Source organism: Sturnus vulgaris, chromosome 1 (genome assembly GCF_052056855.1).
Source record: "Sturnus vulgaris isolate bStuVul1 chromosome 1, bStuVul1.hap1, whole genome shotgun sequence".
Taxonomy (NCBI): Eukaryota; Metazoa; Chordata; class Aves; order Passeriformes; family Sturnidae; genus Sturnus; species Sturnus vulgaris.
In genome coordinates this window covers 6,011,539-6,025,264 of record NC_142243.1, presented here as the reverse complement: position 1 = coordinate 6,025,264, position 13,726 = coordinate 6,011,539, and the positions used below count along the sequence as shown (strand labels likewise).

At 38.5% G+C, this 13,726-nt stretch overlaps 1 protein-coding gene across 1 annotated transcript in view; it reads left to right on the top strand.

Moving 5' to 3' along the window:
* XYLB (xylulokinase) overlaps nt 1-13,726 on the top strand; it is an 80,225-nt gene that overhangs the window by 22,637 nt on the left and 43,862 nt on the right. Inside the window, exons 14-15 of the mRNA XM_014873705.2 lie at nt 2,036-2,109; nt 3,412-3,508. Of these exons, the coding sequence (XP_014729191.2) occupies nt 2,036-2,109; nt 3,412-3,508 (171 nt within the window). The remainder of the gene's footprint in view (nt 1-2,035; nt 2,110-3,411; nt 3,509-13,726) is intronic.

Sequence of the window (13,726 nt, the reverse complement as noted above, 5' to 3'; positions counted from 1 at the left end):
GATGTCAGTAACATCTTAGCTGTAGAATGCTTAAAACCAGTAATTTCTGAAGGAAGCTTTAATGAAAGTTTTTCTGAAGATTCAAACCAATTGAATTAAGTAGCTCCATTTTATTTCTTTCTCAGTCATTGCTCTAGAATCTTGTTCATGCATGTGTACAAAGAAATGATGTCAAGGGATGCCCAGATTCCCTGCATTTCCCCCAATACGTGTCATAGAATCATTTCATCTGTTTTTCCCCCATGTTATGGTTAGTGAATGAAATATAACAAAACTACAATGATGGAAATATTTAAAACATGCTGTTAAACCCATGGTTTTGATGTTTTACATTATTTTCTTTCCCACAGTTTAACATTTTACAAGTCTAATATGTAGCTCTGAAATAAGCTGTTGGAAAGTGAGCACATGTCTAATCAAGATTAAAATTGGACCAGTTGCAGAGCAGGGTTTGAAATCATCACCATCATCTCAGGTGTGAGTTGATATGGGTAAAATTAACGTAAAAATTATAGCAAGCAAAGTTTTAAAATGTAGATATTTAAGCTATAGAAGACTTCACTTCTTAGCAAAGTGAATTTAAGATAGAGCCTCTTGACACTATGAGATTAGATTTTTCATTTTTAGAAGCTCTGTTATGTTGTCTGTCAAATCCAGTCTCTGTGGGGTATTAAAATGACCAGGAATCTCTTTTTCACTAAAAGACAAATCAATTCTACTGTTTTAGAAAATGGGAAGAAATTATTCTAAAACCCCAAAGTCAGCCAGTTTAGACAATATTAAAAAAATTGGAAGTTGATGAAAATATTGTTACTGAACCAGGATAGTGCCTTAAAGTTTTCAAGTTTGTGTTATAGTATATTCACTTGAATATCTCACTCCTCTATAATAAGGGTGTTTCAAGGAATTAATCCTCAATAACCTATATACTAGAATAACCTCTGGGTATATCTGTAACAATGCAGTAATCTCCATAACTTGAGTGCTTGGGGGAAGCAAAGAAAAGGCATAGCTGGGTAAATACCTCCCCTTTTATTCCTTGCTCCTTGTGCTCCCTGTTGTGTGGGGAGGTGCCTCTGCTGAGGTTTGGAGGTCATAATTGGAATTTTGGGATGTGCTTCCCCTGACAGGGCCTGCAGACCTGTGACACCCTGGCAACTCTGCAGAATGTTTAACCAGCAGGGTTATGTGTGCTAAAGCACTCTGTTATTTTGGGTTTTATTTTGCCAGTAATCACAGGTCTGATAGGGCAGAGCAGTTTTGTTCCAAGGTTAGAAACTCAGAAACTCTCTCCTTAGTTTCTTAGCTATTCTGCTCAGTTTTTCTGTCCTCATTTTTTCTGGTCTCCTTTCTTGAATATCTTTTCTGACCAACCCAAAGAAATCTTTGTCTAGCTCTCTACAAAGCATTACAGCATTTCCTCAGATCTCATCAAAACTATTCAGAGACCAGCTCTGCTTCGTGACTTAAAATATCTGATGTTCTCTAATAAGCTCATGAAATCAAACCCAGGGTATGAAATGTTCCAATATTCCTGTACTCTTCTTACCAATTTGCCATTTTTTCTGTGTCTGTTTTTTTTTTCCTCTTCTTTCACCCTTGCATATGACCTACTCAGACTATTTCTAGTATGTGTTATGTGTTATCTGTGTTACAGCCACCACAATACATACATTTGCAAGTATCCTCTTTTGTAGGCTTGGTATTTATGACATTTAGTGTAGTTAAGATCCACATTTCATAAAGTGAGAGAATCATACAATTACAGAATATCCTGAGTTGGAAGGAGCCCACAGGGATTATTAAAGTCCAACTCCTGGCTCAGCACAGGAGAGCCCCAAGAATCTCACCACATGGCTCACAACGTTAAGAAGTTGACATGAGGACTGAAATTAGTAAAGAAACAGGCTGTGTGGTGACTAGTATGTCCAAATACATGATAAACATCTATTATCATTTTAGCTGTGTGCAGAAATAAGATTCCAACTTTGGGCCTGGGAGCAAACATGACCCTCTTTAATGTTCATTGATGCAGGTTTCTACTTTGATGTGATGGAAATTACTCCTGAAGCAGTTGGGGTTCACAGATTCAACAGAGACAACCAAAAGGTAGTAATAATCTGGTTAATGTCTCAAACTTTGAAGGATAGCTGTTAAGGCTTCTAATCTTTGCCATTATATATATTTTTTTTTCTTTCTGTCTGAAATATCTGCTTTCAAGTTTCGTTTACTGATGCAAGTCTCTGGGATAACTTTCATAAGGAAGTATTTGGTCTGAAGCTTGAAAGCATCTACAGAGCAATGTATGAACTAGAATTTATATGGTGTTTTTAATGATGTACCTTCTTTACTGGAAAATGGGGATTTACTGAAACCAATACTATCTTTGAGACAGGATTAACTTTAAGCTTCCTGAGTACTTAGTCCCTGCTTTTTAAGTTTTGGACACATAGATAAGGGTGTGTTGAACCTTTGGGCTCTAATATTTTGTCTATATGTGTGTGAACTGAAGACCTCATTTTGCTGTCCTGCATGACTTGGAGTAACCTACAAGCCACATAGTGGTGTGTAATTAAGCACAGACTCAAGTCCAAGAGAAATGAAATAGAAATTAAGTTATGGGAAGTTATTAGTTGTTTGTTTTTTTTTTTTTTTTTGAGGAGTAGATGTTTAAATGCCTGGCTTTGTGGGTGGTGCTGAAACCCAGGAGATGTCTTTGATCAATCATGACTCCCAGTCGATTAGACCTCACGTAGATGAACACAGATTGATGCTATCTGGTGTTTGCAGTGCAGCTCTACTCTCTTAAGTGTTGGCTGCTAAATGAATGCTTAATCACTTCTAGCTGTTACACAAATGTAGGCACTTACTGCAGTGCATGGAGAGACTCAACTTCATGTGAAGGATTCCTTCTATTTGTTTGCAGTTCAATATTCTCCTGCTTCTGTTGCCTGTCTTGTTGATGAAAGGACAGAAAAAAAGTTATAGATAGAAACTAAATAACTTAATCAAAAGATTACATGGTTTTACTTTTAGGCAGACAAAAATAGATTTAAATGTCTGTGACATTGCTTAATTCATCTGAATTTTATATAATTGCTTTAATTTTGTATTTTTGAGGCATTTCTTCCTGTGCAGCTCTTGGTGATAGGAAATGCTTAGGAAAAAGTATACAACTTGCCCTAAACTTCTTTCCATTGTGCATCAACTTAAAGTTGGATGTATTTGCCAACAGCATTGAGGGTATGGGTTGTGTTCTCTGTCATGAATCTTTAGATCCATCTTGTGTGTATGAGTGAAAAGCTGGGAAAAGATAATCACCTATAAACCTGTGTTGTGCTTTTAACCACTCTGCAGCTTGGCATTGTGTGCTGGGTAAGGGGGTGTTAATTCATTCCCTCTTTGGTACAGGTTTCAAGATTTCCAAAGGAGGTAGAAATACGAGCATTGATTGAAGGGCAGTTCATGGCCAAGAGGATTCATGCTGAAAAGCTGGGATATAAAGTCTGTAAGTATGATGGGAGCCAATGGCACCAGAGGCCAAAGGCAGTAATATCAGTGCTGTGATTCCTGTCCTGCCTGATGGGTGCAGAAACTGGTATGAATTCTGAATTTTGTCTCTCCGAAAAATTATTGGTGGTGGTGAGTGCAAGTTTTTGCAGATGAACATTAGGACCAAGGAGGTTTAACTTTAAGAAGACTTCTTTTTCCAGTATTCTTGCTGTTTCATTGTTTCTGAGCTGCATTGTCCATTTTTAAATAAGAGTTTGGCCTTTGATAGCTTGTTAAGGGAAAAGAAGACCAGCCTTCTGCCTGAAGCACAAGATTGTAACTCAGAAAATCTGAAATCCATGTTCAGTTCTCAGTTCTGCCATGAGCTGGTCACATACCTCTTTACCTCATCTTTCTGTTAATTAAGGCAGAAGCCCTTTCTCTGTCTTGTGATTTAAGAAACCAAAGATCTGGCTTCCTCGAATTTATGATATTAATAGTTTTTAGTACATTGGAACAGCAAAGCCAGCCAGTATTTTACCTAGAGAAGTGGGTTCAGATCATTACTAGGTGTACAATTCTGCAAAAATAATACAGGCAAGCCTGTGAGATTTTTATTGATGTTTTCTGTCAGTGTATCAGCCAGTGGTATCTTAAACGTAATGAATTAACTCATCTGGAGGATTTTTAATAAATATTTTATTTAAAAAAAAATATTATTTTTATTTACATCCTGACCTCTTTCTCAAGTCATTGCTTGACTCCTGCCCCCAGGCTTTTATCAATAATCATGAAGGACAGAATATTTTCATTGTTTATTTTTAAGAGAGAACTCCAGGAACTGAAAGTTGAGAAAATGCAGAGATTCTGGAACAAATCACAAGGCTTGACAGCACCACCTCATAAATTTACGCTGTAAAGGTTTTTGTGTTATATATTTTCTTATGGAGTTGAAACTGTATTTATTTGTGGAGGTAATTTATGGAGACAGGCAGGGTTTCAAATAGACTGTATTTAAAATACCTGTTTATCCTTCATTCTTAGATTTTGCTGCACCAAAATCTTGGCTTATATAGCCTAGAAAGCTCATGGCTGAGGACATTTCTGCACTCTGTAAATGTCAGGGGTTAGACAAGCATCAGAGTGTGAGAAAAACTATTTGAGATATCAGACAATCCTGACACAGGAACAAATGGGGATAAATTATCTGTAAGTTAACTAAGGCTGAATAGGACAGCCAAAAATCCAAGTAATTTTAGGATATGGCTTAATAAGCTTTAAGAATTCTTCATTAGTGGTTTTTTTTTAAATGTTATCGATGCCTACAATGAAAAGGAGATAGGTGTTGAGTGGATTATATTCCCATGGATTCCTTGGAATATTATATATTTTTGTTTTGTTGCATCCCTAGGGTCTTTTAGCTATTTGGTAACTTAACAGATGAGTTGCTTTAAAAAAGAACTGCTGTTCATAGTGTGGGCTGTGTGCATCTCCCACTTCTCCTTAGTGGTATTATTTAAATGTCATACTCTGTTTGTGTAGTGATGGCAGGCTCACATCTGCATTTGTTGTGTGACAGCTCTGAAAACAGGGTGTGTTCTCAGGGTACGAATGAGCATTGTGGGAATCACTCCAGCAGTGCCAGATTTTCTCTAGTTTAATAGCTGCTGTTTTTCAGGCTGCATTTTTTTTCTTTCTTCCTTTTAATGTGATTTAAAAGCTTATTTATTTTTTGGATTAAATATGCAGTCAGGACCCTTGTGTTTATTCAATTCCTTTCAGGCCTTGCCTACATGGGGGATTTACTTTGATATTTCCAGGAATCAAGCTGATTTACATTCAGAAATATAATCACAGCAGAGTAAATCTTGGCTTTTTTTTTTTTTTTTTTTTCTTTTGCTGTTGTTTGCACCAATGGGAGAATACAGTAAAAAGTGCTCACAAGATCTGGAAGGTTCTATGATGGTACCTATTAAATCAATGTGTAAGAGAAATGTATGTGACATGGTCAGTCACAACAAATGCCTTGCTGGGGTGCCCTGAGGTTTGTGTGGTGCTGTCACAGTGGTGCATATGAGTCAGAAACCTGGCTAAGAATTTGCCTAGCTCTGGAACCAAGGTGCTGGAAAATGATTTTGGCAGCTGTGAACCTGCCTCTCTGTTCCTGGGCCAAATGCAGTTTTGGATGGCTGTAATCAGAAAAGCAACAGAGTACGTGAGAGAGCATGTTGTAAAAATAAAGAAATAAAAACCTGCTGTATAGAGTTCTTGGTTATGCACTGTGAACATGACAAACATTAGATAATCCCTTAGAATTAGCTTCCAGTTAATGAATATATTATCTTTCAAGGAGCAGTTTTTTGAACCCTCAGTCTAGCTGGTGCTGTGGGAAGGAGTGCGGTGATGCTGAAAGAGCTTTTTATTTGTTCTCAGTAGGATGTGTCCAGCACATTATAGATCTGATATAAATTACAAATAATAGTTTAAAGTGCCCCTTAGAACAGCTCCTCGGGTGCTGTTTGTGCTGCCTGTGACATGAGCTCAGATTTCAGTGCAGCCTTGGTGCCAGCAGAGGGCAGGGGATTCTGTCTCATGAATTTTGTCTCCGAGGCTGGGACGTGTCAGCCTTGTTCTGAAAATGGTTCACAGTCGCCAGATGATCCTTAGGAGAAAGGTTAAACCTTATATTAATTGTGATTTAAGGGCTTTCAAAGTGTGTGTCACTCTGTTCTAATTGCTCTAATCTTTCTCAATCAGGTTTCAGAGGAAATCATTCAGTAACACCCTGTATCCTGTTTTGCTTATGTGCTTAAGGGGTGGACTGAGTGTTGAATCTAGAAACAAACAAGTGAAGTTTGGTCTGTCCCTGTTGTTTACATCCTCCCATTCAGAGATTCGTGAAGATAAGGTGAAGGTTTGCTGTTCTGCCTTTATTTTCCTGAATTTTGATTGTATCATAAACACCTATTTTTTCACTTCCTTTTATTGCCTGTAGCCATCCCCCTTGGAAAGCCAAGCTCACAACTGGAGTTCAGAGGCTGAACTTAGAACCGGTCTTGCTGCATGGTTAGGGGGCTCTCTGAAGTCAAAACCATGGTAACTTTGTGGAGAAATGAGTGTCTGCAGCTCAGTGACACAGGTGATCAGAGCAGCTGTAAAGCTGTCAGTGCTACAGACTCATCTGCCAGTGTATACCTCAATCTTGATGAGCACTTCAGAGTTGCTTCTATTCCCGACCAAGCAATCCTAAAGTTCATCCTAATTTTGACACTGACTGGAGAATGTGGCCATGATCCTTGCTTGGACCTAGTGAAGCTGTCCTGGTGAAGACACACAGAACTGATTAATTTTGGGAGCAAAATCCATCCCCCACCCTTAGTGATAGGTGAAGTAAATATGCCATGATGTATGTTACATATGCTGAAGGAAAACAGCACACAGGTTCTGTGCTGATCACACATGTAGTCAATAGATATTTAAATTACATTCTGCTCTAGAGTGTAGGAACCTTCATGTCAATGGTAATCTGAGCCATGAATCAATACATGTTGAGTCAGGTGTGTTAAGTAAGCTTTTGTGGGACTGCAACAGCAGTTAATAAATGCTGCCATGTAGGAAGGCTGATTATCTGGGGTGGGGTCTGTGTTGAAGCTGTTAACTCTGGACAGGACTTTGTCTTCATATTTTTGTACCTATCAGTGAGTTCACCATACTCCACTCGCCCAATGTGCTGTTCTGACACCTTTATATCTTTAGAAATCTGATTCTGCCACCTAAGTGTCATCAGCAGGGGCAGGTAGATAGGAGGTGCCAAATTTTACAAGTGCAGGCTTTGTCCATAAAACCCCGTGTTTGTGTAATTTATAGTTTCTTGCATACATAAATCCATCACTCACAAATAACGTTGGTGCCTTGAATTCTAGTGATTGTATTGGTGCTTAAGTGCTGAGCTAGGGTGACACTGACGTGCCTGGGGCTTTGCATTGGTCTAAGGATGAGCTGATTTTTCAATGGGGTGCATTCATGAAAAAAAATAGTGGTCCTGCAGTGCTAAGAAGAAAAAGAGGAATGTAAGAGCATGCTGGGCCTGATTTCTCAGTGATTAGAGGAGGGACTTACATTTCTGAAGACCTCAGCTTAAGATTAAATGAGGGCAAACTCCAAGGTGACAAATTTTCTTTTTCTTCAGGTGGTGTTTTCTTCTGATGCTCTTGTCAGCAGGCTGGAGGTAGCAGTAATGTGTGGCTCTTTGCCTGCAGGGAAGGCAGTCTGATGGAGTCAGGGATGCTCAGAAAACAGAATCAAGTAATCATTAAGGTTGGAAAAGACCTCAGAGATCATCACATCCAACATTTGACCTAACACCACCATGCCCACTAAGACATGTCATGAAATGCCACACCTACGTGTTATTTGAACACTTCCAGGGGTAGTGACTCCACCTCTTCCCGGGGGAGCCTGTTCCAAACTCTCAGTTAGTACAACATGGAGCAGTTTTGTCTCATTGTTCCTGTTGTCACGTGGAGGCACAGAAACCCAAAGGTGAGATGTGAGGCTGTTACTTCACAACAAAGTGTTGGGTTCATTGGAGGATGGAGTGGCTTTCCTGCTGAGCAGGGCTGGATGTCCCTGCTCCTCAGGATGCTCCAGGGATGCCTTTGTGTCTGGCTGTGAGACAGATTTTCCTGCTGCTTGTCTTTGACTGTCTGGTATTTTTAATTGTGCTCTCCAAAACTCTTGTGAATTATTTGGAACGTGGGGATACTTGTTCTGTCAGCCTTTGCCTGCACTGCTGAGTGTGTTTACTCCAGTTGTAGCAGTGTTTTGGCTGAAATAAGGAACACTGGGACTGAGGCCATTTTGTAGTTGCATACAGATTAAATTGATGTTGATGCCCTGCGGGATTTAAATTTCTTAGAGAAATCAATACTAAAATGTTGTGTTGGCTTCGTGCTTTGTCTCTTGCTGTTTGCTGCTGAGAGTGCTGATGGTGTTTCAGCAGCATGAGGGTGCTGGCTTTGTTAGGGGCCTTTTGCTTCAGCAAGCTTGTGAAAACAGTTTAAAAATTATTAGAGGACAGTGACAAGTTGAAGTTTTCTTCTTGAAACAATAGTGAATAACAGCCAGATTGAAACATGTGGAACAGAGATGGGGCAGAGTGTGCTGCTTGGCATGCAGAACAAACAGACCTCAGAAATGCCTTGCCATTGCATCTTAAACCTATATTTTTGAGGGAGGAGTGTTGGCACAAGAAGTACTTTGAAATTCATCAGAGGCAGGATCTCTTCCTCCCAGATGAGCCAGTCATTCTGCTGCAGAGGATATTTGTATTTTCTGATGAAACTTCTGGCTGATAAGAGTGCCAGTGTGAGATGGGCAATAGCTTGCCAAGAACTTGACTCTATCCCCTTTTATTTTTCACTGAGCATCAGGCTTTTATCATGTAGCTGAGCCTTCAAGGCACGATCAAGCAAGGCTTGGTTTTAAGCCAGTGATCTGGAAAGGTTGGTTAGCTCATTACCAATTCCCTGACCAAGTATTTCACAAAAAATGGCTTTTTATTATTACTTGGCTCAGGAGAGTAAAGTATTAGTTTTACTAATTTTTTAAAGGGTTAGATAAGATGTCTCTGAAGGAAATGACCTCATGTGCTATGAGGAAGCTGCTTACGTGCTCTAGAATTTTTCATGCAGTGGCTATTGTCTTGCTTTTATTTTGCTTTATTGTTGTCATACATATACAGGAAACACAATGAAGACAGAAAATCTGAAGAGTTAATAAAAAGATTGGAAAGGGTACTATCTGTCTTTCTTTTCTGACACAATGATAAAATGTTGTCGTTGTTTGAACAATTACTTTTAATGTTTGGTCAGCAAAAGACTAAGTATGTAAATGGTTCCATTCCTGTGCCCTGATGTTAGGAGAGATTGTTTATGGCTCTGTCAGTGGAGGTACAGTTCAGGCAGTACTCAGAAAAATAGTCGAGCTGTCAGTTTGCTGGGTTTGTTAGAGCTTTGTGGATCTCTGGAAGCTGGGGGACCTGGAGATCGCTTGGGTTATCTACTAAATCTCCTTTTATTGCTTGTTTTTTGAGACTGATCTACAGTTTTAAATCCAATTAGATTAGCAAGGGAATGACATGACTGCAGCCTATAAGTACCTTCTTGGGGAAAGGAAACTTGATAGTATAGGACTCTTGAGCCTTACAGACAGAAACATTATGGTTCAATAACTGGAAGCTGAAAGCAGGCAAACCTCAAATGACAAGGAAGGTGCAGATTTTTAACAGAAACTGAAATCAAACTGCAGCAATTGACAGTGGTATAGTGAATTCTTTAGCACTGGCAGTTTTAAGAACAAGATTCCCCCCCCCCCCCCAAAATTAGGTGCTCTGGTCTAAAGAGATCATTTATGTTATAGAAGAGTGAGTTTAAAAGATGAGCATTGTCCATTCTATCTTGTACACATGGGAATCTCTAAGAAATGCCATTGCTAGGAAGTTCATCTGATTCACAGCTATATGAAATCGCTGTGTAGTAATCATTTACACCCATAGCAGCTTCTGGTATCCCTGTAAATAAAGCCCTGTTTTCACAATCATTCTGCTTGTAAAATGCTATGTTTAATTTAGTTGACACTTAAGTGAAATGCTACATATTTATTACTTTAAAATCTTTCTCCTGGTGTGTTCCTGTATTTTCATTTTTGTTGCTCAAATGTGACAGTCCTGTTAATGAACTCTAATCAGCTCTCCCAAGACTTCCCTAGTCCTTCCAGCTGTTTTTCCTTGTATTTTTTTCTTGCTTAAGGTTATTCAGCTTCTTTTACTCATCTCAGATTGTGCCTCACTCCTGAGCACTGTCTTAATGCTTTCAGCTGCATCAACCCACACCTGAGTTTTTCAGTGTTAGCACTAGAAAAGTCATCCTTTCCCTGCTTCCTCCATTTACCTGCACATGCAGTGATTTTTAGCTGTGATTGTTTGCTGCATTAAATTAGGCAAGGCAGTTTTCCCTTACTTAAAAAGACATTACTCCCTAAATATTAAAAACCATTTTGGATATCTAAAGATTTGTTTCCATCCAAGACTTTGATTTCCAGAGGACAGGTACTCAGCGCATACCCAGTTTATCTCAAGAAAAAAAATAACCAACCACCTCCCACATTTCTTGTTTAAGTAAGACCCAAGTAAAGTTCACATAGTTGTGGACAAGAGTTATTTTGCTTTCTAGTTGCATAATTTGAATTCTCTTCAGACATGAGGAATTAATTTGGGGAAACTTTTTTTTTTTTATTTCTGGCCTATGGTTTTCAAGAACACACATGAAAGGTATTCTTTAAACTATAATTTTATTTAACTTGTATGTGGTGTGTCTAACTTATGCACTAGCACAGGTGTGTGTGGGGCGTGTAAAATGACAGGTCTCAGCCCCAAAACTTTCACAGCCTCAGTTTAGCCCATGTGTAAAGGTGGCACAAGGTGGAAAGTTAATGAAAAACAATCTTCAAGTGCATTGTGTATACTTCTCCAGTTGTCTGTCTGGGGTAAGAACAGAAACGTGTTAACTTTTCACTTGGAGTCTGGAATTCAGGATCAGTGACAGGACCAACCCAAGGAAGAAAACTGGGTGTGTGGAAGAGTGAGATTAGCACATCCACAGAATTAAGTCCCTTGATGACGTGATGGGTGACATGAAATTCCTGATCCCAGCTTCTGGACAGTGATATAATTTTTCTCTTTGATGTTCAAAAGGCTGGACTTGACAGTGTCTTGCAGTGACCTCCAGCTTGTCAGTGCTATAACTTTCCTAGCTGGAAAATCCAAAGAATGGATAAAAGGCCACAAAGAAAGTTTGCTTGAATCTGAAGTTTTCTTTTTCTGACTGCAGTTAGAGTGATTGTACAGCATCAGATAAAGTAAAACTAAACTCAGGAGTACCTGCTGAGCACTGTACATCAATTACTACTCAAGTAGAAAGTGAGTTTAAAAACGGCCACTTCTCTACCACTTCTGTTGGTTTTAAAGTATTTGTGTTCCATTTGACAATATCTGAAGATTATTAAGAAATGTCAAGAAATCTTTGAAAGCTGGAAATTTGAAATTAAAAATAGGAGTATGTATATACATGCAAGCAAAGGATGGGTTTGTTATGGTTTTATTTTTCACAGTGTCTCAAAGTGAATTTAGAGGATACCTTTAATGCAGATAACTGCACTTATATTTATTTGAAATGTTCCTAAAGTGTGGCTTAGCATTTAATGTTTCACCTCTGGTTGTACCTATTTCTGTGGATTCTTCTGAAATGCATATTTATTAGACATTTTCAGATGTTCTTGTGGATGAAAGTTCAATTATCTCTTGGTTGTAAAAATTGGCTGCATTTTTCTGAAATGTAACTCTTGTCTATTTCTACTTTTGCAGTAACACTAACTAAACGCCTTCAGTTTCTAAAGTTAGTAGCCAAAGTTTCAGTGTACTTGTCTGTCTTGCCAAGGTATTCCATGATTTAGCAGCTTCCCTCAGGGCATTCTTATGTTTTACTTTAACCAGCTTAGTATCACTTTTGTTGCATTTCAAATATGGGCTTTGTTGGTAGAGGGCTTTGTATCCTGGAGGTATCCATGTGCTGAGGGAAGGCTCCTGGGGACTCGGTTCAGCACATCCCTGGCTGCCTTCTTTGTGTTTCCAGGATTGGGTCACTCAGCTCAGCTTCCCTTTCCATTGCCACTGTCTCTTACTGAGCAGGGGAGATGTCAGAATTTATCTGCACGTAGCCATTTTCTTGGTGGCCAGCTTAAAACGCACAGAAATATTGTAAATATTGTGTATTTTATCTTGTGTGGCAGCAGCCCCTGTGAGTAGCACTGGAGTGGTCACTGGTCACAGAGCCAGAGGGATTTTGAAGGATGTTTTCAAAAGCATCCATTCTCTTCACTTAAGGTGCTCTTGATCTTTTTTTTTCCCTGTGTTTATTCTGGTCAAAAATGAACTTTGTTATTTTGAAGTAGGTCTAATTATAATGGCAATACAAATGTACAAGTGAAGAGCTGCTTGACTAATCTCTTCAAATTAAGTGCACTTCTAGTTAAATGACTTAAGGTTACCTGTGAATGAACAGTTTTGCTGCAGAGAAAGTGATACAAAGCTCATATTGGGTACTTAATTTTGTGAATATAAAGGCCTGGTACCCACTGAAATGAAGGTGAACATCTGAAACCATTGTTTTTAAGTATGACACATTAGAATAAGAAATTGCTGGCATATCTATTTGGAAGTGTGGAACTCTGTTTATAAGTAAATTGCAAGTAATAACTCCTTTAATAATCATGTGCATCTGATGCTTTGGAGCACTGCCACAAAAGTATGAAAAAAGTGATCTAATGGATGGTGTGTACTTAAGAGCTTCACATAAAAGGCTCAAAGAACAATTACCTAAGTTGAATGCAGTGTTTTAAAAACAGCTTCATCCATTTTCCTGCCCTTTTTTGTGCTTTTCCTCTAAATAACTCTAATGTATATTAATTAATTGCTTGAAATAATACCAATAAATCTAACAAGGTTTGTCTAAAGCTTCACTGCACAGCGGAAATTTCATGTTTGTTTCAGTGGTGAGAGAAAAAATCATTTACTGAAAATAGTAAGAAAGCTAATATTAATTTAGATGGAACTTAATGAAATCTTTAATGGCTTTTTAAAATTATTTTCCTTAGATTGTAATTTGAATTAAATCATTACTATTGTTAAATTAGTTAAACACTAAATTAAGGAATGCAAATGAAGTGAGCCCAAAATCCAATGTGGTTATTGTTTTTATTGATATATGTAGGCCAGTGGTGCGGAGCAAATTCCAATTATATCTGATCTGTTATTTGCAGTACAAGTTCCTGACTCTTCATTAAGTGTAATACATTAGATTAAATGCTTTGTTCGATAAGTGCTTGGAAAATACCAGTATTACAATAAACCTCTTGCTGCTTTTGCCTCTTTGTTTGGGCTGTTAGCACTGTGTATAATGCAGGCTTCAAGGCTTTCTGGTTTAAAGTTGGAAAATGCTGCCCAGCTGTGATCATCAGAGGAAGATAAATGTAGGTAGCACAGTCACAGGAGGCCCAGGAGCGAGGGAGAGTTGCTGAAGGCAACTCCATTACATACATGAGTTCACCTGAATAAATGTTCAGTGGCTTCTGTTTTGCTAACTTTAAATACTGGTAGCTAGCAAGGAAAATGCTCGTT